The 22,876-nt window shown below is 35.9% G+C and overlaps 1 protein-coding gene across 39 annotated transcripts in view; it reads left to right on the top strand.

Annotated features, from left to right (window-relative positions):
• Nrxn1 (neurexin 1) overlaps positions 1–22,876 on the top strand; it is a 1,037,700-nt gene that overhangs the window by 905,958 nt on the left and 108,866 nt on the right. For 26 of the 39 annotated variants that reach the window (XM_051175279.1, XM_051175276.1, XM_051175274.1 and 23 more), the window contains 2 exons: positions 6,412–6,501; positions 7,914–8,233. In XM_051175279.1, the coding sequence (XP_051031236.1) occupies positions 6,412–6,501; positions 7,914–8,233 (410 nt within the window). The remainder of the gene's footprint in view (positions 1–6,411; positions 6,502–7,913; positions 8,234–22,876) is intronic. The other 13 variants (XM_051175288.1, XM_051175287.1, XM_051175290.1 and 10 more) reach the window with 1 other exon arrangement.

Below are 22,876 nucleotides of genomic sequence, written 5' to 3'. Positions count from 1 at the left end.
ATGAAACCTAAGGCCTTGCACATGTTGATAGGCACTCTGCTACACCACCAACACTGCTTTATGATTCTTGAACAGCAAATGCCATTGCATTAGCATGCAATACATACTTTGAGTGGAGTTAGTTTATACCTAGGAATTCTTTAACAATCACAACATAACAAACATTGTGTTAAGAATAAGGCAGATAGCAGTAGACAAGGTAAACAAGGCACTTGCCCCAAGGAACCTACACAGTCCAGAACCCATAGTAGGAATTTATTCATTATGTTTCTAGATACTCCTATGAAGTGCTGCAAGATTACATACTATATTTATAGTAATTTGTTAAAGGGTTAGGAAGACAGGAAATACTTCCCTGAGAAACCTAAGTTAACCTTTAAAGAAGAAATAAGTTTGCCAGACTCATCTCCCGGTCTCTCTCTCCCTCTCCCTCTCCCTCTCACTCCCCCTCCCCCCCCCTCTCTCTCTCTCTGTGTGTGTGTGTGTGAATTTTACAATGATCCTAGATGCACCCTTAGAAATGCTTAGTAATTCTGGTGATTAAATGTATCATTTTTAAAAGTGCAATATATATTTATGTTCTAACTTTGATCCCAAGAATCCTGCTACAGTGCTGTGTACAGGGTCATGTGGCAGTGTTTCTTTCAGCTCACTGCTGTCTCAAGTGTAGATCTCCTCAGGTGTGCCCTCCAGAACTTGCCAGTGCAGCAGGTCAGTGGGATGCACAAGGAATGGTCATGATATACTGAAGCTTGGGCAATGCCAGCATCAGGGAAGACCGTGACTGAGTCTTTACTCAAGATAGTCTAAGATGAGAAAAGGCAAGGGTGGGGCATGGCACAAACAAAAGTCCAACACAAAGTCAGAGGAAGCTATTGGTATAGAGTGCACTGCAACAATCTTGGTCCCTAAGTGTGCCTGGGAGGAAGGAGATGGAAGAAGTTAGTTAAGGGTGGATCCTGTTATTGTTCCTTAGCATGCAGCAAACACCATCCACTAGAAGGTAACAATGTTGCTTATTTTATATACCAATCCTAGTTCCCTCTCCCTCCTGTCCTCTCATTCACCTCACACTCCCCCCACCCCACTCACCATCCATTCCTCAGAGAGGGTTTGGCTTCCTCTGGGGAATCATCAAAATCTGTCACAATCTTTCTGGCAGGACCAAGCTCCTCCCCCTGTATCTGGGCTGAGCAAGGAATCTCTCCATAGGGAATGAGCTCCAAAGAAATGTTCTTGTTTTACATTTGAGGAGGCTGGGAAATCCAAGGTAAACCATTGGCAGTCTTGGAGTCTGGTGAAGTGTCTTCCGAGGTCACAGATGACCATCATCTTTACTGAGTCTTTGCACAAAGAAAAGATATGGAGTAAAAGGAGTTGTTCATAAGGGCAATAATCAGATTCAAATGGTGGTTTTGTTTTATAACTCACTCATATCTTAACACTAACACATTGGGAAATAGAGGCTCATAATGAATAATTAAAAGATGATGGCTTGGCTGGGGATGGTAATGCACTCAGGTAATGCTAGTATGTGGAAGAATGAGAGAGATGGATTGCTGTGGATTTGGGGCCCGAGGATTAAAACACACACATTTTAGAGGTGATATAATCAATCAGTCTATCTATACATGTAAAAGTGATAATGTATAGATGAAGTCAAAACAGGAGTCCCATGCTATTTTTCAGTGACAGATGTTTGTGTTCTTTGTTCACTCCTAAAGCCAGCAAAGAAAAGGAATGAGAGCAAATGAGCATCCTTTTTGTATTGTTTTTGAGACATGGTCTCATTCGACCACCTAGGCTGTCTTGAGCCTCATTTGTGTTCCAGGGAACTTCTAATCTTCAACAATCCATGTCCCTCATGCTCTCTAGCAGAAGAATTACTCCTAGGGCAACCACATCCAGTTAAACTACCATCCTTTAACCATTTAACAAGGAGATCTGTTTACATCGATCCTAGACATTTGATTAAACTATTGCTATAGTTAGAATTTGTAGTATTGTTAAGTTGAAAATAATCTTGGATCCTATTAATAACCCACAAAGGATAAATCATTTAAAACTGAGTCACATTTATGGCATCCTTCCTTCTGTTGAGAAAACTTAGAGATTAATTTTTTTCTTCCAAGAGCTCCATCTTCAGCTTTACTTGCGTTTTATGTATGGTTTGTGTTCCTAATGTCAGCTGTCATTCTGCTTCTTCTTTCTTTTCCCATCCATAGAAACTTTATGTCATGATCCTATGTCCTTTGTATTACATACATACCAAATATTTTTCCTAAAAATAAATACCTAAGACATTAGAAATTGTGTGTGTCCATGACATTTTGAAGTGAGCCAGTTTGTGTACCTTATAGTGCATATAAGGTCTAGATGGATGTTAAGCAATGGATAAGATTAAATACAATTAACAAAATAATACTAAATTCTTTATATTTTAAAAGTTAATATCACCATTAATTTTGAGACTAATAACCCATTTTATTTCTTGTTTTTCAGTTTTATAACATCTTTGTGGTATATTATTTAAATATATTTTACTACATTGAAAACACATGTATGTTTAATATAGTACCTAGTATATATTTTGTGCTTATTAATAATTAAAGTCTAGAACACTTCTTGTGTTCTACTTTTAAACAAAGTACATTACTTAAAATAATGTATTTCAATTACTTCTTTCCCTACATAGCCTTTCATTACAGTCATAAAGTTAGAATAAAATATAGTTAGTCCTAATGAACCTGAACAATTTGAAATCTTTTACACAAATTATAGAAGCAGGATTTGCACCATTAACAACAACAAAAAACATGTTCGGTAAAGTGCTATTGTGTGTTCTTCTTATACTTCCATGCACTAGAAAGCTGAAGCAGTAAGATCAGTTGAGCCCAGAGTTCCCAGACTATAAAACACAGCATTCTCTCTCTATTCTGTTTAACATTGTGTTCACCATACTACCAGTGTCCAGAAAGGTTATTGACTTTTTATCTCCTATAAGTACAAATGGTATTAAACTATTTAACTATGTATTTAACTATGTATTTTCATGTAGCAAATATCATCAGATTTTCTGCTATTACATTTACAAAAATTGACATGTCATTTGATTTCAGATTATCTTTGCATTGAAGAAGATGCTACATGAAATTACTAACATCTGATGTTCAGTAATATGAAATTTATGACTGCTTCTATTTGGCTGCCTTTCTTGCAAATTATCTTACATTTACACTAATATCTTTACTACCTTCTCTATTTTGAAAAATGTTTTCATTTTCATAGTCATTAGTTGAGCTGAGGTATTCACTCATAAGTGATGTTTATGTTCTTATTTTAGTTGAATCTCAAAGGTCTTCTCAAATAGACGTTGAGTCAACCGGGCCCTATCAATTATATTACTACTTATAGATTCAGGCAAAGCTGTAAGAACAAATTGCATGTATTCACCTAGTTCATGTGTCCTCTTTAACTCATTATAAAAGAATTTATTTTTACTCATCTTTTCTAGGACCTTTTCTCCAACCTTCCTGCACTACTAAAATCTATGCTTTCTTGTTTTATGACATTGAGCACATTTTAAATAACAAATTAATTGATTACATAGATAATCATAAATCCATAAAAGAGAATAAGGTTTAAGAGAAATATAGATTTTCCTCCCTTTGGACAGTACAAAAGGAAGCTTACTATGTATGATTTATTTGCTGGACACAATGATTTACTTTGCTTTCTTCTAAATGTCCCTAGGCTTGGAAATATGGATATGGTTCCACAGAAACTGTAGTTGGAAACATGATTCCCTTATTTGTCCCATTGTACAGATATAGGATGGGATTCTGCATGGTAGATATTGTGAAAACACTGAAGATACAGTAAACACTACATAATGTATTTGACTTCAGGCTGCTTAAGAGTTACAAGGAAAACTATTAATGGAATAGGTAACTATTAAGGCTAAATGCCTATTTCTAAGGCATGTGTTTCAGTTGCTATAAGTGTGTAGTCATATACTCTAACTTGATGATATCATGAACAAGCAATGGGTTTGCCAAGGAGGTTCTATTGATAAGTGATGTTTGGCTAGACAACATGGGCATGAGGTAGGCAAGGAAGGGTATCGCAAATGAGAGGAGCTACAGATGATTTTTCCACCTGTATCTTCTTATGGGGAAGAAAGAAGAGCTTTAGGAGGATTGAAGGAAGCCCCATATAGCTCAGAAGAGGGGGAAAGAGAGTGATGACCATGAGATGGAGCATGAATGAAGCAGTGGAAATAGTATGCAAGTGCACACATATATCACTATAGGGTGAAGACTTTGTCTTAAAGACAATGGTGAAGGGTTTTTGATATGCTTAAGTATTAGTTGACGTGTGGAGAATTAGTTGGGCTTAATGTAGAGCGAGGCAGGAAGATGTTAAAGATGGTCTGAGAAATTGAGTATAAGGGATAGACAGAACTTGTTTTGCATGATATTTGAGGACATATTGGTCATCATGGACAATGGGAAAACTCTATAATAAAAACCAACTTAAGGAACCATATAAATCATAAAGTTGTGATGGAAGTTAAGCCACTGAGATCTACCATGAATATAAACTAATAAGGAAGTTCATAGAGAAAAGGATTGTGTTTTTGAAAAAATATTTTGTAGGTACCTTTCAATTTAGACATTTAAAAACATAATCATTATACAAAATCACAGAATTCCTCAACAGTCACATTGACAAGAATTACCATAGGCCAGGAAACATTAAGCTTTTGTATGTTTCTAAAGTACATATAGACACACACACAAGAAGGAAAAAAACCCACAAACTGTGAATACATTTTAAAAATAGTTGGAATTTCTTGCTATGTATATCATTTTTAAAAGATTTTCAGTTTATCAAAATTTCCTTTCTATGTTTTGAAATACAACTTTATATTTAAATTATTACATGGTCTAGAAAAATGCAGCTCAGCATTTTCATTAAACATATATTTGGCTCAATCTTCTTTGTATTTTAAATTTAATATTAATATTTGACATGTTTTCAGTCACATTGACATTTGAATGCTAGGTGCATTGAGATGGTCTAAATGATAGGTTTTCTTATTTATAGGGATATGAGATATGTTAGGGAGGGTTTATTATGGGAAGTAGAAGATATATATCACAATATTAACACAGAAAGTGAAACCACTTATTAATAATAAACCTGAGGGAAGGGTGTTTTCTTCTAAAGAAACACCTCAGGCATTCTATACATATAACATTATAATTTAAGGTTTCTTTCAACTCTTAGTACTTACTCAAGCTATTGCCAAAATTTCTCACCTCCAAATTCTATTCTACCTAATTTTCTTGAAACAGAAAAACTCCTCTTTCAAAATACACTACTGAACACTGACAGCAGAACACACTCTTTTTACGTGCTTTGTAGATCAACAAAACATGTGTCTATTTGCAGGCATGATTCAAGGTCAATGTGAACAGAGTTTCTAGCAGATATTGTTTTCTATTCAGAAAAGCAAGGCTCTCATTTAGTTCATAACTGTATCTAAGAGTCACTGTTTACAGCTTCATTTGTATCTTAAGCTCTTCCACGTTTTTTAAAAAGAGAATAACTTAGTGGTAAGCGGGTACTACTGAGTATACAAAGGCTTCAATATAATTTCCTCAAATGCTATATGCTTCAGTATGTTAAGCTTTAAATGAAACTGAAGACACTTAAACAAAAGTCACTTTTGTCAAAGCCTTTCCTAACTCATGTTTGGATGTTATGAGATGTAATCTCTTATGATGCACAAGTGATTGAAAAATTAATTTTGGTGGAATACACAAGAACTGTTTGGACTGTATGGTTTTCTTAAATGAAATGATAAGGGGATATACAGTCTTAATAGGGAATAAAGTATGCTAGGACTATTTGAGATGCTTCAGTGTGCCAAAGATGGTGTTAAGTTTGGTGTTCATAAATTACCAATCTGGAATAAGAGGTTGAATGTATTTTGAAAACTTAAACCTGTTGTAGCTGAACATGTTTAACTAGTTAATAAGAAACATCAAAAAGACAAAACCCTGAGGTCAAGGGTCATTTTTTTCTTTTTTTTTTTTCTTTTTTTGTAAAGCGATTATATGCTGTTTAAATTGGTTGTTCGGGTCTGTCTATAACATAAGTTTAATAACCTAGCTCAAATGCAGATTTCTAATTTTCAATTAACATAGGAATAATTTTGTTTGCTAAAATAAAATAAATGAATGAATGACAAGTCTGAAACATGAAATGTTCTAGGTAGATCTTTTTAAAATTCCAAATTTCAAAAAATCATGTGGCAACTGTATAGCTCAAGCTTTAAGTATTAACTTTTAACCTTTGACCTTACAGATTTTAACCAATGAAATGTCTCTTTAAACTTTAAAGGAAACAATGATAACGAGCGCCTGGCGATTGCTAGACAGCGAATTCCATATCGACTTGGTCGAGTAGTTGATGAATGGCTACTCGACAAAGGTAAAAACATTGATTAAAACTTCAAATAAAAAAATAATTTGAACATAACCAAGTAGTACTTCATTGTAACACTAATAAACATAAAAAATAAATTTTCCGTAAAACTAAATTAAAAACAAATTTAAAACAGTAAAATGTAGATAGTAATATTTGCATACCTTGTATAATAATTTCGATACATTTTTTAGAAGTACCAACGGTTTAATAATCTTACCCAGTTAACTTAAGGTTAAAGGGACTGTTAAATATAATCCACTAACTCAATCTATGAAGGTACTCAGAGCAAGCATTAACCAAAAATGATAAATCATTTATAGACTATATCCATGTTCCAGCCTCTAAATTATTAACTAAAACGTGTAGTTCGGATATCTTTATCATGATCCTGACAAAAAACAACTCTTTGTTTAAACTCTAGGAATCTTAAATAGTGGGCAATATGGATTGCCAGTCAAAATGAAGTCCCTTTAACGTTTGGAAGCTTCTGACGTCATTTGGGAACAAACCCTAATCAAAACTGAACTTAAAGTTGTGTGCATGCTTTAGGGGCGGAGGGGACTCTGCTCACCCTGGAGTCTCCATTTTGATGATAATGGTACTGTTGCTAGGATTGTCTTATGGAAATGTGCCATGATTTCTCCATTGGTTTGTGTATCATTCCTGAGGCCGCTTTTTTACATCTGAAGCTATTATTTATTGTTTTCGTTTTTGTTTTATTTCTTTTTTCATTTTATTTTGTTCTGTTTTGATAGACTTGCTGAAAGCCAATCAGAAAAAAGAAAATACTTTTGGAACTTTTTTTTTTGGATGCTGACAAGCTCAATGTAAACTATTCATTTCCTTCCAGTGTGATTGCCGGAAAATAGAGTAATTGAAATAACAATGGATTATTGCCTTCCAAAAACAATAAATAAATAAACTATTTCTAAAGAATAGCATATAGAATTATATGGGCTTTAGAGAATTGTGAATTTTTTTTACAATAAAATTTAAAATGAGACTTTAGCTCTGACAGATTAGTTTATTTCAGAAGTGATTTTAAGGTAACAAATATTCGAAATGTTAGATGTACCATACTTTTAAATTTAGCAATTTAAATTTGAGACAACAGCAATAAGCTCTTGAAGCAAAGGAAAAGGGGATCCACTAAAAACTGATTTGTAATATATATGTTTGATTGGTCTTTTAGCAAAAGCACATTTACAACATGTTGAAAATTTATAAGCATTTGCCAGTAATTACGCATTCCATGGACACCTCATTTATTAAGCAATGAATTATGAGTCAAACCGCCTCTCTTATAGTTTATTGCTCTCATTATCCACCCCATGAAAGATCTGTTTTTATCATCCTTTGTAGAATGTAGAGTTCACAATCAACATTTTTGCATGTATGTAATATTATTTTCACAGGGCGTCAGCTCACAATCTTCAATAGCCAAGCAACCATAATAATTGGCGGGAAAGAGCAGGGCCAGCCCTTCCAGGGCCAGCTCTCTGGTCTTTACTACAATGGCTTGAAGGTTCTGAACATGGCAGCAGAGAATGATGCCAACATCGCCATAGTTGGGAATGTGAGGCTGGTTGGTGAAGTGCCTTCCTCTATGACAACCGAGTCGACAGCCACTGCCATGCAGTCCGAGATGTCCACCTCAATCATGGAGACTACCACAACCCTGGCTACCAGCACAGCAAGAAGAGGAAAGCCCCCCACGAAAGAGCCCGTCAGCCAGGTGAGCACGTGCATGCCACCCTTTCATTTTGGATACATGCCCCGGATTGTGGCCTTTACTGTGTATGTATCTTTCCCAAACAGGATTTTGTTTCTGATCTCCTGTGCTCGCCCTTTCTTGCAAACCATTGTATGTGATCCATCCTCTATGAACATGAGCTGTGTAGGTGTTGTCAATGAAAAGTCTGTAGACCATAAAAAAAAAAAAAAAAAAAAAAAAAAGGATCTCTGTGTTGATTTGGTAGTTGCTAGCTCTATTCGATAGCCTTGGTTTAGCAAGTACTCATGTGGGAGGATCTGCTAATGAAGATACTTTAATTTTAAGGGTAGCAAACAAGTAAATTAATGGCATATTGGAAAGGCTTTGTTTATTTAGGCTTAGCCCTTCATCAAACTAAAAGGGGTTAGGTTGTGGGTTTCCCGATGAATGCCAGGTTTGTTTTCTACTTAGGAGGAAAGTGTTCATCGGCTTATCTCAGGGTAAAGCTATTTTATATGTTATGTAATTAATTAATGATCTAATTAAACATAGAATTCACCTTAATGAGTTTGTTATTAAATTCTGTGTTTGCAACTTGCCAAAATAGATTCATTAAATGTGACGTTGGTGGATTTGGCATGTTTATAAATTCAGTGTCGAAGTTCTTACTGATGGCCTAGATTACGTGCTTATTTTATTTATGGCATTACATCAGATGGTGCTGATAAAGACTTATTAAATGCTATTGATGCAGTTGAAATGCCATTAAGTGACATGAGATCCTTATTGATATTTGTAGGTTTTGTACATATTCGGTTGTTAAGTCATTCAGAATTTTGTGGGTGTTGTGGCTCAAGATTGGTGGCTTCATTTTGGTTTAAGTAAAAATGTTTTCCGTAGTTACCTCATCACGATTTTTCAAATTTATGATCCTTAGTTCCTGAGAAAACTGTATTTCAAAGGAGGAACTAGTGACAACAATCATTTTAAAAACTACTTTTGGACCAGGCATTTGAAAGATATTATCAGATTTGGAAAGAAAATACTAAAAAGAAAGCCCTGTCTGCCTTAGTGATCTGTCATTTTATTAATATGTGTTTCAAAGGAAAAGAAAAATGTGTGTGCTGATTTTGTACTTTGAATAAGATGGAATGATATGAAATGAATTAAAAAGAGAAAAAAATAAGTATTTAATCAGGTGAAGAAGAAAATTGACCAAATATTGAAATAAAAATTTATAGATGTAGTGCACTGTTATATTATATATTTTATGATGATACAAAGCCGTTTTATCTCATTTTGGTTTTCTTCATTATTATTTGCATCTGGCCAGTAGGTAAAATGGCTGTCTCACAAGACACTCTCTATTATATATTTATTGTTAACTATCTCCATGGACAGACTGTGCTCTGGGCATGAGGACATAAGCAGGTGTCGCTATCATCGTGACATTATTTTTAGTAGGGATATTTACTTTGAAGAGCACTGTGATGTTAGTTGTCTGTACTGTGTTTAGATTTATGCTATTATTGATGATGTACCACTCAGCCCTTTCGATGAAGACTTCTGGCTTTAGATAGATATAAATAGCTCATGCTGTTGGGTACCCTTCACTTGTACTTTCTTTGAAAGTTGTTGCTGTTCAGCTGATGATGACCAACTTGCCAAGGTGAATCTGAAACAGGAAAAAGTAAACATAAAATAATTAGTAAACTATTTCCTTTACATAAAATAGTTCCTAAGAGAGTATTCAAGTGTGTAATTCAGGGTTGGAAATGTTTCAGTAAATACAATTTGAGGTGGTTCAATATTTTTATTACTAAGCATTTACCATTGTTTTTTTTTCTTTTCTTTCTTTCTTTATTTAGTTTATATAACCAAGTCCATTTAAATGAAAACAAACATTTATACACAATATTTGGGAATTTGGGCATCATTCTTTCCAAACTACTTCCTGCTGGTAAGGGGCGCTGTCATGGGGGATTAGAAGATTCAGAAATTCTGGCTGTAGTCTGTAAGGCTGCTTATTCCAGCTGTTTTGAATGTAGGACCACCTGGTACTCTGTTTCAGCTGGTCTGGCTTGATCAAACCACATTAGTCTGGAAGGAATCCACATCTTTTCATTTTCTGTGGAAACAAAAATAGAAATCCTTTTCCCCAGTTATTTGTCCTTGAACTTAAATTTTGGAGTCAAAGCATTTTTTTAATTTAATTTATTATTTTACATGTTGATCCCAGTTCCCTCTCCCTCCTTTCCTCCCTCCCTTCCTCTTTCCCTCCTTTCCTCCCTTTTACCCTCTCTGCCCTCTCACATGCACTCTAACCCCCCTCCCCTCACATCCCCCCACACCAATTCCATATGTAGGGGAATGCCATCCAGTTGGGGTCATGTAGGTCTGACAGGTCATGTGAAGTAGGGACTAGAGCTTCTCTTCTGTCTCTAGATTAAGGCAGTTATCACTCCATGGGGGATGTGTTCACAAAGTCCTTTTGTGCACCAGGGATACATCCTGGCTCCACTGTCTGAGGTCCCTTAGACTGCCCAGTCATTCTGGCTGAGAACCATATTCAGGGGGGCCTGAGTCAGTCCCATGCTGGCATCCCAGCTATCAGTCTGGTGGCCCAGTAGCTCCTCCTTTTTCAGATAAGCTGTCTCTATGTGTTTCTGCCACTTGGTCTTGTCCTCTCCTTCTGCGTCTGAGTTCTACTTCGACTCAGTGTTTATGTATGGATGTTTGCTAATGTTTCCAACAGGCATTAGTTGAGGGCTCCATGGATAAATTAGTTGTTGATCTCAATCTCCGGGAAGGGCATTTATGGTAGCCTTTCCAGGGATGCTCAAATTGTTATTTGGCAGCAGTCTTGTAGTTCTCTAGACCTTTCTTTGTGTTCAATTTTATCTTCAAACCAATATTGGCTCCCTCTTTTATGTTCTCTCTCTCTCTTTTTCTCCCTCTCTCTCTCTCTCTCTCTCTCTCTGTCTCTGTCTCTGTCTCTCTCTTTCCTGTCTTCAATTCCTAACCAGGCTCAATCTTCCTGGTCGCACATGTTTTCCTTTCCTCCCCCTCATTTTCTCCTACTTCTCTCTCCATTCGCTGCCCCCCACCACTTCCCCTGAGCTCTGGGGGACTTGTCCCTTACCAGTTCTGTGAGGGACTTTATATGAATCTCTTAGAATACACCTTGTATCCTAGTTCCTCTGGTGGTATGAATTATAAGCTAGTGATCCTTTGATCTAGGTCTAAAACCCATATATGAGTAAGTACATACTGTGTTCCTCTTTTTGTGACTGGGTTACCTCATTCAGGATGGTTTCTTCAAGTGCCATCCACTTGCCTGCGAATTTCAAGATACCATTATTTTTTTTCTGCAAAGTAGTATTCCATTGTGTAGATGTGCCATATCTTCATTAACCATTCTTCAATTGAGGGGCATCTAGGTTGCTTCCAGGTTCTTGCTATTACAAATAGTGCTGCTATGAACATAGTTGAACAGATGTCTTTGTTGCATGGATGTGAATCCTTTGGGTATATGCCTAAGAGGGAGATTGCCTGGTCCTGTGGTAAACTAATACCCATTTTCCTGAGGAATCGCCATACTGATCTCCAAAATGGCTGTATGAGTTTGCATTCCCACCAGCATGGAGGAGTGTTCCTCTTTCTCCACATCCTCTCCAACATGAGTCATCATTGGTGTTTCTAATATTAGCCATTCTGGCAAGAGTAACATGGTATCTCAAAGTTGTTTTGATTTGCATTTCCCTGATAGCTAAGGATGTGGAGCATTTTCTTAAGTGCCTTTCATTCTTTTTGATTTCCTCTATTGAGAATTCTTTCTTCAGTTCTGCACCCCATTTTTTAATAGGGTTATTTGGTGTTTTGTTGACTAGTTTCTTCAGTTCTTTGCATATTTTGGAGATCAGCCCTTTGTCGGATATAGGATTAGTGAAAATCTTTTCCCAGTCTGTGGGCTGCCATTTGATCTTGTCCACTGTGTCCTTTGCCTTACAGAAGCTTCTAAGTTTGAAGAGGTCCCATTTATTAATTGTTTCTCTCAGAGTCAGTGCCCCTGGAGTTATGTGCAGGAAGAGGTCTCCTATACCAATTTGTTCAAGGGCACCTCCTACTTTCTCTTCTAAGAGGTTCAATGTGGCTGGATTGATGTTGAGGTCTTTGATCCATTTGGACTTGAGTTTTGTGGAGACAGACATGGGTCTATCTGCAGACTTCTACACACCCTCATCCAATTATGCCAGCACCATTTGCTGAAGATGCTGTCTTTGCCCCATTGTATAATTTTAGCTGTTTTATGGAAAATCAAGTGTTCATAGGTGTGTGGGTTAATATCAGGATTTTCAATTCGATTCCATTGATCTACCTGTCTATTTTTATGCCAATACCAGGCTGTTTTCAGAACTATACCTCTGTAGTAGAGCTTAAAGTCAGGAATGGTGATGCCTCCTGAAGTTCTTTTATTGTATAGGGTTGTTTTGGCTATCCTGCGTCTTTTGTTTTTCCATATAAAGTTGATTATTATCCTTTCATGGTCGGTGAAGAATTATGGTGGGATTTTAATGGGGATTGCATTGAATCTGTAGGTTGCTTTTGGCAAGATTGCCATTTTTACTATGTTTATCCTACCTATCCAAGAGCATGGGAGATCTTTCCATTTTCTGGTATCTTCTTTAATTTCTTTCTTTAGAGCCACAAAGTTCTTATTATATAGGTCTTTTACTTGTTTGGTAAGTGTTACACCAGGATACTTTATGTTGCTTGTGGCTATTGTAAAGGGTGATGTTTCTCTGATTTCTTTCTCTGTCTCTTTTTCCTCTGAAAAAAGTAGGGCTACTGATTTTTTTGAGTTTATCTTGTATCCTGCTAGTTTGCTGAAGGTGTTTATCAGCTGTAGGAGTTCCCTGGTAGAGTTTATTGGGTAACTTATGTAAACTATCATATCATCTGCAAATAGACACAGTTTGACTTCTTCCTTTCCAATTTGGATCCCCTTGATCTCCTTTTGTTGTCTTATAGCATTAGCTAGAACTTCTAGTACGATATTGAAGAGATATGGAGAGAGAGGGCAGCCTTGTCTTGTTCCTGATTTTAGAGGAATTGGCTTAAGTTTCTCTCCATTCAGTTTGATGTTGGCAGTTGTTTTGCTGTATATTGCTCTTATTATGTTTAGGTATGTTCCTGTTATCCCTGTCCTCTCCAAGACCTTTATCATGAAAGGGTGTTGAATTTTGTTGAAGGCATTTTCCCCCATCTAGGGAGATAATCATATGGTTTTTCTTTTTCAGTTTGTTTATATGGTTGATCACCTTGATAGATTTTCATATGTTAAACCATCCCTACATTCCAGGGATGAAGCCTACTTGGTCATGGTGGATGATTTCTCTGATGTATTCTTGAATTCAGTTTGCCAGTATTTTATTGAGTATTTTTGCATCGATGTTCATCAGGGATATTGGTCTATAGTTTTCTTTCTTAGTTGTGTCTTTGTGAGGCTTGGGTACCAAGGTTATTGTGGCCTCATAAAAAGAGTTTGGCTATGAACCTTCTGTTTCTATCTTGTGGAACAGTTTGAGGAGTAGTGGTATTAGGTCTTCCTTGAATGTCTGGTAGAATTCTGCATTGTATCCATCTGGCCCTGAACTTTTTTTGGTTGGGAGGCTTTCGATGACTACTTCTATTTAATTGTGGGTAATATGTCTATTTAAGTTGTTTGTCTGTTCTTGATTTAATTTTGGTAAGTGATAGTTAACCAGAAATTGGTCCATTTCCTTTGAATTTTCAATTTTTGTGGAATACAGATTTTCAAAGTATGACTTGAAAATTGTCTGGATTTCCTCTGTGTCTGTTGTTATGTTCCCCTTTTCGTTTCTGATTTTGTTAATTTGCTTGTTCTCTCTCTGCTTTTTCGTTAATTTGGATAAAGGTTTGTCTAGTTGATTTTCTCAAAAAACCAACTCTTCATTGCATTGTTGTTTTGTATTGTTTTCCTGATTTCTATTTTGTTGATTTCAGCCCTCAAGTTGATTATTTCCTGGCGTCTACTCCTATGGGGTGAATTTGCTTCTCTCTGTTCTAAGGCTTTCAGTTGCGCTGTTAATTCTCTTATGTGAATATCCTCAATTTTCTTCATATGGACACTTAGTGCAATGAACTTCCCTTGTAGCACTGCTTTCAAGGTGTCCCGTAAGTTCGGTTATGTTGTATCCTCATTGAATATTAGAAAGTCCTTAATTTCTTTCTGTATTTCTTCCTTGACCCAGGAGTGATGCAATTTCACATTGTTCTGTTTCCTTGAGTTTGTGTTGTTGTTGAATTCCAATTTTAAAGCATGGTAGTCCGATAAGATACAGGGGACCATTCCTATTCTGTTGTATCAGTTGCAGTTTGTTATGTCACCTAGTATGTGGTCGATTTTAGAGAAGGTTCCATGTGGAGCAGAGAAGAAGGTATATTCTTTTGTCTTTGGATGGAACGTTCTATAGATGTCTGTTATCCCCAGTTGAGACATAACTTCTGTTAATTCTTTTGTGTCTTTGTTGAGATTCTGAATTGTGGTCCTGTCTAGTGTTGAGAGTGGTGTATTGAAGTCTCCCACTATAAGTGTGTGAGGTTTTATATGAGCTTTGAGTTTTAGTAGTGTTTCTTTTACCAATGTGGGTGACTTTGTATTAGGGGCATAGATGTTCAGAACTGAGAATTTTTGTTGATGGATTTCTCCTGCAATGAATATGAAATGACCGTCTTCATCTCTTTTGATTAATTTTGGTTTGAAGTCTAACTTGTTAGATATTAGGATATCTATGCCTGCTTGCTTCTTATTTCCATTTGATTGGAAAATCTTTTCCCAACCATTTACCCTGTGTTAATGTCTATCTTTGAAGCTTAGATGTGTTTCTTGTATGCAGCAGAAGGATGGATTCTGTCTTTGTATCCATTCTGTTAGCCTGTGTCTTTTTATAGGTGAGTTAAGACCATTAATGTTGAGGATGAGTAAGGACCATTGATTGTTGATGCTTGTTTGATTTAGGTTTGTTGTTGACAGTGGTATTCTGAATATATTAGTTCTGCTTTACCCTTGGTTTCTGGTGTAGTTGGATTATCTGTTGCCTAAATTTTTGTGGGCGTAGTTACCTTCCTTGGGTTGGAGGTTTCCTTCCAATAATTTCTGTATGGCCGGATTTGTAGATACGTATTTGGAAAATCTGGTTTTGTCCTTAAATATCTTGTTTTCTTCATCTATAGTGATTGAGAGTTTTGCTGGATATAGTAGCCTAGGCTGGCATCCGTGTTCTCTTAATACTTTTAGAACATCTATCCAGGACCTTCTGGCCTTGAGGGTTTCCATGGAGAACTCAGGTGTAATTTTGATAGGTCTGCCTTTATATGTTACCTGTCCTTTTTCCTTCGCTGCTCTTAATATTCTTTCTTTATTCTGTATGCTAGGTGGTTTGATTATTATATGTCGAGGGGTCTTTTTTCTTTGGTCCAGCCTATTTGGGGTTTGTTATGCTTCTTGTACTTTCATGGGCATGTCCTTCTTCAGATTTGGAAAGTTTTCCTCAATGATTTTGTTTAATATGTTTTCGGCACTTTTGAGCTGGACTTCCTCACCTTCCTCTATGCCTATTATTCTTAGGTTTGGCCTTTTCATGGTGTCCCACATTCCCTGGATGTTTTTTGTTAAGGATTTGTTGGATTTATGATTTTCTTTGATTGATGAATCTATTTCTTCTAGTTTATCTTCTGCGCCTGAGATCCTCTCTTTGATCTCGAGTTCTGTTGCTTATGCTTGTGTCTGTAGTTCCCGTTTTTTTGCCCAGTTTTTCTATTTCCAGCATTCCTTCGGTTTGTGTTACCTTTATTTTCTCTATTTCAGTTTTCAAGTCTTGAACCATTTCCTTCACCTGCTTAATTGTTTATTCTTGGCTTTCTGTACTTTCCTTAAGAAATTTGTTCATTTCTTCCACTTTTTTGTTTGTTTTTTCCTCCATTTCTTTAAGGGATTTTCTCACATCTTCTGTGAGGGCCTTTATCATTTTTATGATGGTAATTTTTAAGTCGTTCCCTTCTGCTTCCTCTGCTTTGTTGTTGTGTTCCGTTCTACTTGGTGTAGATTCCCTAGATTCTGGTGGTGACATGCTTGCCTTTCTGTTGTTAGGTGTTTTCTTGTATTGCATTCTTCCCATAGCTTCTTCCAGTAGGTGTGGGTGGGGTCTCCCCTTCTCTCTGTGGTACTTCCCCGGTGGACTTATGTGGGTCTGAGATTCAATATCTATAGCTCTGTGTGGTCCAAGCTCTCTAGGAGGTCTCTCTGCAGATAGGGACCCAGGGATGGAGTCAAGGATGAGGATCCAGTAGAAGATGCCACCAGGAACTCACAGTGGTCCCGCAGAGATAGACGGATCTCTGGGAGGGGCCTGGGACTCCATCAGAGGACTGGAGGTGGGGGTCAGAGACCAAGCAGGTGGAAATTATGGGTGGTCCCACATGGATAGTCAGGTCTCCTTTGTGCGGAGTTGCTCCGAGAGGTCTCCGAAGTAGGGTGGACTGTTGGCTCCACCCTCTGTCCCAGTGCTCAACCAGAGCTGCAGGATTGTGGGCAGGGTAGGTTACAGGGTGGGGGGGGCAGGCTCGCGGTGGGGATGGGTGGGGGTGTATCAGAGCTCCATGGGTGCTCTCGATGGTTACCAGACACAGGAGCCGTAGGATCAGGGGCAAACCCATGGTGTTTGGGGGGGAAGAGAGGTTTAGGGGAGAGGCAGCCCTGATTGGGCCCAGACTCACCTCTGGCCAATAGCTGGTGGAAGAAGACAAAGGCTGAGCTGAAACTTGGGAAGGTTTTGCAGGATAGTCGGATCTCACTGGAAACTGGAACTCTCCAGCTGAGGCCTCTTTCTTTAGCAGAGGCCCAGATTTGTGGGTCAAGGATCTTGCGGGCAGGAACTCAGAGTCAGCATTTACCATAGTTAATTAATTAAGTATTCAAAATTCCTAGATAACTTGAATGAGTTTTAAAAGAACAAAGAATGACAATCATTTTAATGTAATTTATCAAATAATACCTCCTGTTTTTAACAAAATTTAAATGTTCAAGTAACTATTTGATTTAAAAGTCAAATACAAAGATAGTCAGCAGCATTGTATAAAATTAATATGAAGAGAATAGGGTTAAGCAGTTATTAATTATCAGTAAAGACTCTTTCATAGCTATTCCAAGTTCAAGACCAGTCGTGGTTTATAAAAGTAAAGAAGCTGCTCAATTGGTGACTACTTGATTCATTTAAGGAGATATTGAGTTAAATAAAAGACTATTTTCTTCATTTCAAATCAAATTTAAAGACACTTTAAATCTTCAAAATTTTCACAAAGCAATAACAATTGCATAATTTATTACAGACCAGCTGTTCAGAATATCCTCCGCAAAGCCACATCTACTCCTACTTATAAGTAAATATGCTTTACGAGATAAAAAGAAAAAGTTTTCTATTCTGAATGATGATCAGTGGTCATACTAGTTTCTTAACCTTACATGATTTAGAATAATAAAATAATAGAGATGACTACCCAAGACTAAATTGCTTTTAAAAAAGTATTGAACAGGACAATAGTGATACCTTTTACAGGGGTTATATAGAATTTACGTATCTTGTTTTACTGGAATACTTAAGTCAAATTATATCTGTAAGACTCACTAACTTTCTCACACAGAAAAACAATATTAACACAATTTGGTCTTAGAATGGGAGAGCTGTTTTTTTTTTTTTTTTTTTTTTTTTTTTTTTTGGAGACTATTATACAAAAATGTTACTTGATAAGTGCTGTGTCCTTTTCTGAATAATGTCTGAATAGATATTTGTGTGAATGATCAAAAGGAAAATATCAAAGCATCTTAACCCTTTTTTCCCTGCTTTTTAATTAGCTTATTTATTTACTGCTAATGCACTATTTCTTTTATAATCAATATCATGACTTTTTCCCCTGGAATACTACTTGTTATTACTGGGATATTCACTGGTATTTTCTGTTCTTTCCTTCAAGAATATTTTACATACTATATGCAGAATAGATAACTCAAAACGTTAGTTATTATTTTCTTTTGGAAAATATAATAGACATAGCATATCAAATCAGAGGCTTGCTTTCCTTTCAACACAAGCAGCCACAGTGTCCTGTGATTTGAAAGACCTATTAATCTTCCCTCATGTTGGCGTTGTTGCCGCTCTATAATAAATGAGTCACTAGGATTCTTTGGAGCTCTTCTCAGTTTTTAATTTTAATTGACTCTAGCCTTGATGTGCTTAATTAGTTCCTCTCATCGTTGCTTAACAAAGCATAGATTTACCCCTTTCTTTTTGACAGGACAGCCACACGTCCCCGATGCCACTAAGAGTTCCAGTGTTTACCTGTTACTCTGTGTAATTAGTGAAAGTAGCTCTTTTTGGTTGTCAGAAATGTTTATTTCAGTATATAAGCTACATTGTACTCTACTTTTTTTTTTTTTACATGTATCCAACTTACCCTTGTAAGAGAATCATACTTTCTAATATTAAATATTGAACCTCATCTGCTATTTGCATAGGTAGCCCACGCTGGTTGTAGTACCTTGAGTTGGTTTTTAGAACCAGTGTGACTTTTCATCATATTTACTTCAAAACATCCTGAAAAGTAAAGAAAACTATGTTTTCAGAATTTTTTTTGTTTTGTTTCTTTATGACTTGAGGGGTGTATTACAGACAATTTGAAAAATATTATAGATGGAGACAGATTCATTCTGCATAGGATCCAGGGTGAGTTTTTTTTTCCAGGTGAAGTTAGGATATCTGCTTAGGAGAGGGATTGCCTAGAGTTAAAATCATAGCGATAGGCTATCTGAGTATTGGCACTTCACATCTGTCACTGACACTTAACACTCCTTCAACATTTTATGAAAAGAAACTCAATTAGTGTTTGAGTGAGGATAAATGTTTAGTGTCTTGGATACTCTATTGCTTCTGGAAGTTTTGGAGCTACTCATGAAAAATGAATACCATTTGTTTGAAAATCATAAGCAGAGAACACATATTTCTATAAAAAATATTTAGAGCTAACAAAATACATTATGTAACTCCCAAGAAAAAAAATTTATTTTTATTAAAAATAGTAACCTTTGTGGTGGCTACATTATTAAAAACATAACAGTGTTACTTATAATTATGCATGTTCCTGATAAATAATCACTTTGCATTTTTAGACCACTAGTGGCATGAATAATTAGTTTTATTTTTTCTAACCCAGTTGTTCTGCTGAGTTCCCTTAAAATAACGTATATTTTACAGGAAGTTTTAGTGCAGGTTGGAAAGAAACACCCTTAGATGGAGATTTTAAAGAATCCACAAAGCCACCTATGTTCTCGAAAATTAATGGTGCCCGTTGAGAAGAGTATAATTCATTGTAATTCATTTTGATTGTTGGTAAGCAATTGTGCTATATGGACGGTTCTTTCTCTCACGTTTCTGGCTAGCCAATGTATCAAAAGGGGCACATTATTAAAGCTTTTATTTTAAGACCAGTAATCATAGTGCATATCCTTTGGAGTCTGGATGTTTGAATGCAGGAAAAGATATTCTACTGACATATGCACACCTGGTTTTGAGATATCTTTGGATAAAGCTAGACCTAGATAATATGAGAATACCTTCATAAGCTTGCTTACTCAACATAACACGTTTATAGAGCAGTTGCTCCAGGCCAGATACTATTCTAGTCATTGGAAATACAGCCTTTTACAAAATTAGACTTCCTTGCATAAAACTTACATTGTAGTTGAGGAAGATGAACAGCAAACGAATAAATGAATACTACCCAAGGGATAACGTCATAGAAGAAAATTGTTGGAGAGTCCTGAGTGAATGCTGGTGGTTATAGAAGCCAAACACAATGGAAATTGTTTTTAATAAATAAATTTAAATTACTGTTAAAAAAAAGTCATCAGTTATCAAAGAACACTTGCATTTTATGGTTAAAATATACCCTGAGATCCAGAGCTTTGTATCTTCTCTAGATGGTTCCAGTGATGGCAAATTGCTCACTTGGGGTTCTAGAAGCCAGGGGAAGTAATAAAAGAGACAGTGAGATATGTTCTATCTGCTCATAGCCTATGTCCTCTGACTTCTAAGTATCTTGATTAAATCAGATGTGTAACCAATCCTAGAATATGTGTGTGTCTGAGGATGAGACAGAAGTTAGAGGTGTGGTATTATATTATTCCTTCCCACCTGTGGGAAATGGAAGCAGATGGAAATTATATAGCTCAATGCTGGCTGTCTTCTTTTCTGAGTATTTTAAGGGGAATTTGTCCTTTGCCTTTTACTCAGTTCTTTCTTTCTTTGTTTCTTTCTTCCTTCCTTTCTTTATATCTATCTACAACCTCCTATCATCTGTTTGTCCAGCTAGCTAGCTATCATCTATCTAATCTGTCATATATCTACCTACTTACCTATTTATCTTCTAAATAGATCTATCTATCCATCTATTTTTCTTCTATCTGTCATCTATCTGCCTGTCTGCCTATCTACCTACCCATTTATCTAATCTATCTATCATCTATCAACAATCTATCTATCTTTCATTTATCTATCTACCATCCACCTATCCATCTGTTTATCCACCAGTCTATCATCTATTAATTTCTTTGGGAGTAAGGTGCTATGTGTAAAACACCACTTGCCAGGGAAACACTCCACCATTGAATTTGTTCCATTGCTTTTTAAAACATTTATTTGAGACAAACAAAAACAATTCATAAAGTATAACACCTGATGAAAATTTGATAGTATTTAAACTAAATAATATTGACATGTAGTACTATTCTAATAAATGATAGCCAGCCTTGCGTCCTTTAATTTTTAGCCATAATTATTCTGCATTTGCAAATATATCAAATCATTGTTTTGAAAATACAATTGTAATTGCATCATTTTCCATGCTAACTCACCCAAGTATATAAAGGGCAAATTCCTGACAACATTATCCATAAACTTCTTCTTGTTTGCACCCTGAAAGGTTCGTTTCTTCCTTCTGTCAAGATCCTACTGCATTATGCACAGTCATCTCAAGAAGTCATGCCACCTGCCAATCTCTTTCCTTTGCAGCTCTTCCCAACACCCCACCCCACCAGGCTCATCAAGGTCTCTTTCTTTGTACTCTTTGTGGATAAGTTTCCATTTTATTAGTCTATAGATTATGGTGTCTTTTACTTACTGATTGATCATAGTATTTAATGCATTGATTTGAATGACAATCTCAATGAATCAACTAGCTTTTCTATCATTCAACATTTGTCAGTGAAATATTTTTTTCTTAAAACAAATAGGAAATGCCCCTATTTTTGTTATGAACACTTTCCTGCCAGCCAGGTCCCACAGCCGAGTCAGTCCCAAAATAATGTACAAAGACAATGTATTAATTATAAAACTGTTATCTGGTTACTAGCATTTCTTATTGGCTAGCTCTGTCTTAAATATTAACCCATAATCACTAATATATGCATTTCTACATGGTCTTATCTTACTGAGGACACCAGACTCATGTCCTCTCTTCCTGAGATCACATCGAAAACCTACTATATTTCCCAGAATCTTCCACTTCTCCTAGTCCCATCCTATCTTGCTTCCCTATTGGCCAACAGGGTTTTATTCATTAACCAATGGGAGAAAAATATTTACAGGATAACATCTCCCATTATCTCCTCTTTTCTGTCTAAAATAAAAAGAACATAGTAAGATATATAACAAAATAGTTATCAAATATAGTTAACAATATTTAGTTCATTAACATTTAGCAAAATTTAAAAAAATATTTCACCATCTATCCTATATTTGTGAGTCTAAAGTCTTATATGTAACTTATCTTTAATCCTAACTAAGGAAAATTATAATCATAACTATCTGTCTTCAACTCCATCAAAGACCACAGAAGGATAATATGTATACTCTGTATATATATATAAAAATCTAACAAACTTAACTATAAGTTTTGGCTATTTTAGGTAGCTTTCTATAATCTGTACTAAACTATACATTACATTTAAAATGAGCTATATAAACAGAATGCTTAAACAAGAGGAGAAATATACATATCAAAAAATTTGGCCTTAAATTTGTATCAATAAATGAAAATCCATTCCAAAACAAAGTATTCATTTCTATACTGTAATTCCCTTTTTACCTTTAAAAAGAGATTGGTTGTGATCATTAACCATTTATAACCAACCCCATTTAGGTGAAAACAAACATTTATAAACAATATTTGGGAATGTGGGCATTGTTCTTTCCAAATTGCTTCATGCTGGTTGGGGACACTGTGATACCATGGGAATCCTAAGAAGATGTAGAAATCCTGGCTATAGTCTGCAAGGCTGCCTTTTCCACCTCATTTGATTGTTGGATCACCTGGGACACTGTTTCAGCAGGTCTTGCTTGATCAAACCATATTAGTCTGGGAAAAAAAAAAACCACAGGTTTTTGTTTTTTGTGGAAACAAAAATAGAAAATATTTTTCCAAGTAACCTGTGCTTAGACTTAAATTTTGAAGTTAAAGCATTTTTGAAATACATAAATTGGATTAATTCAGCAGCATTGATAATAAAGTTTAGCAGTTGTTCCTTCCTTA

Source organism: Phodopus roborovskii, unplaced genomic scaffold (genome assembly GCF_943737965.1).
Source record: "Phodopus roborovskii unplaced genomic scaffold, PHOROB, whole genome shotgun sequence".
Taxonomy (NCBI): domain Eukaryota; kingdom Metazoa; phylum Chordata; class Mammalia; order Rodentia; family Cricetidae; genus Phodopus; species Phodopus roborovskii.
The sequence above is the reverse complement of the archived record's forward strand: the minus strand, read 5'-3'. Positions and strand labels throughout refer to the sequence as shown.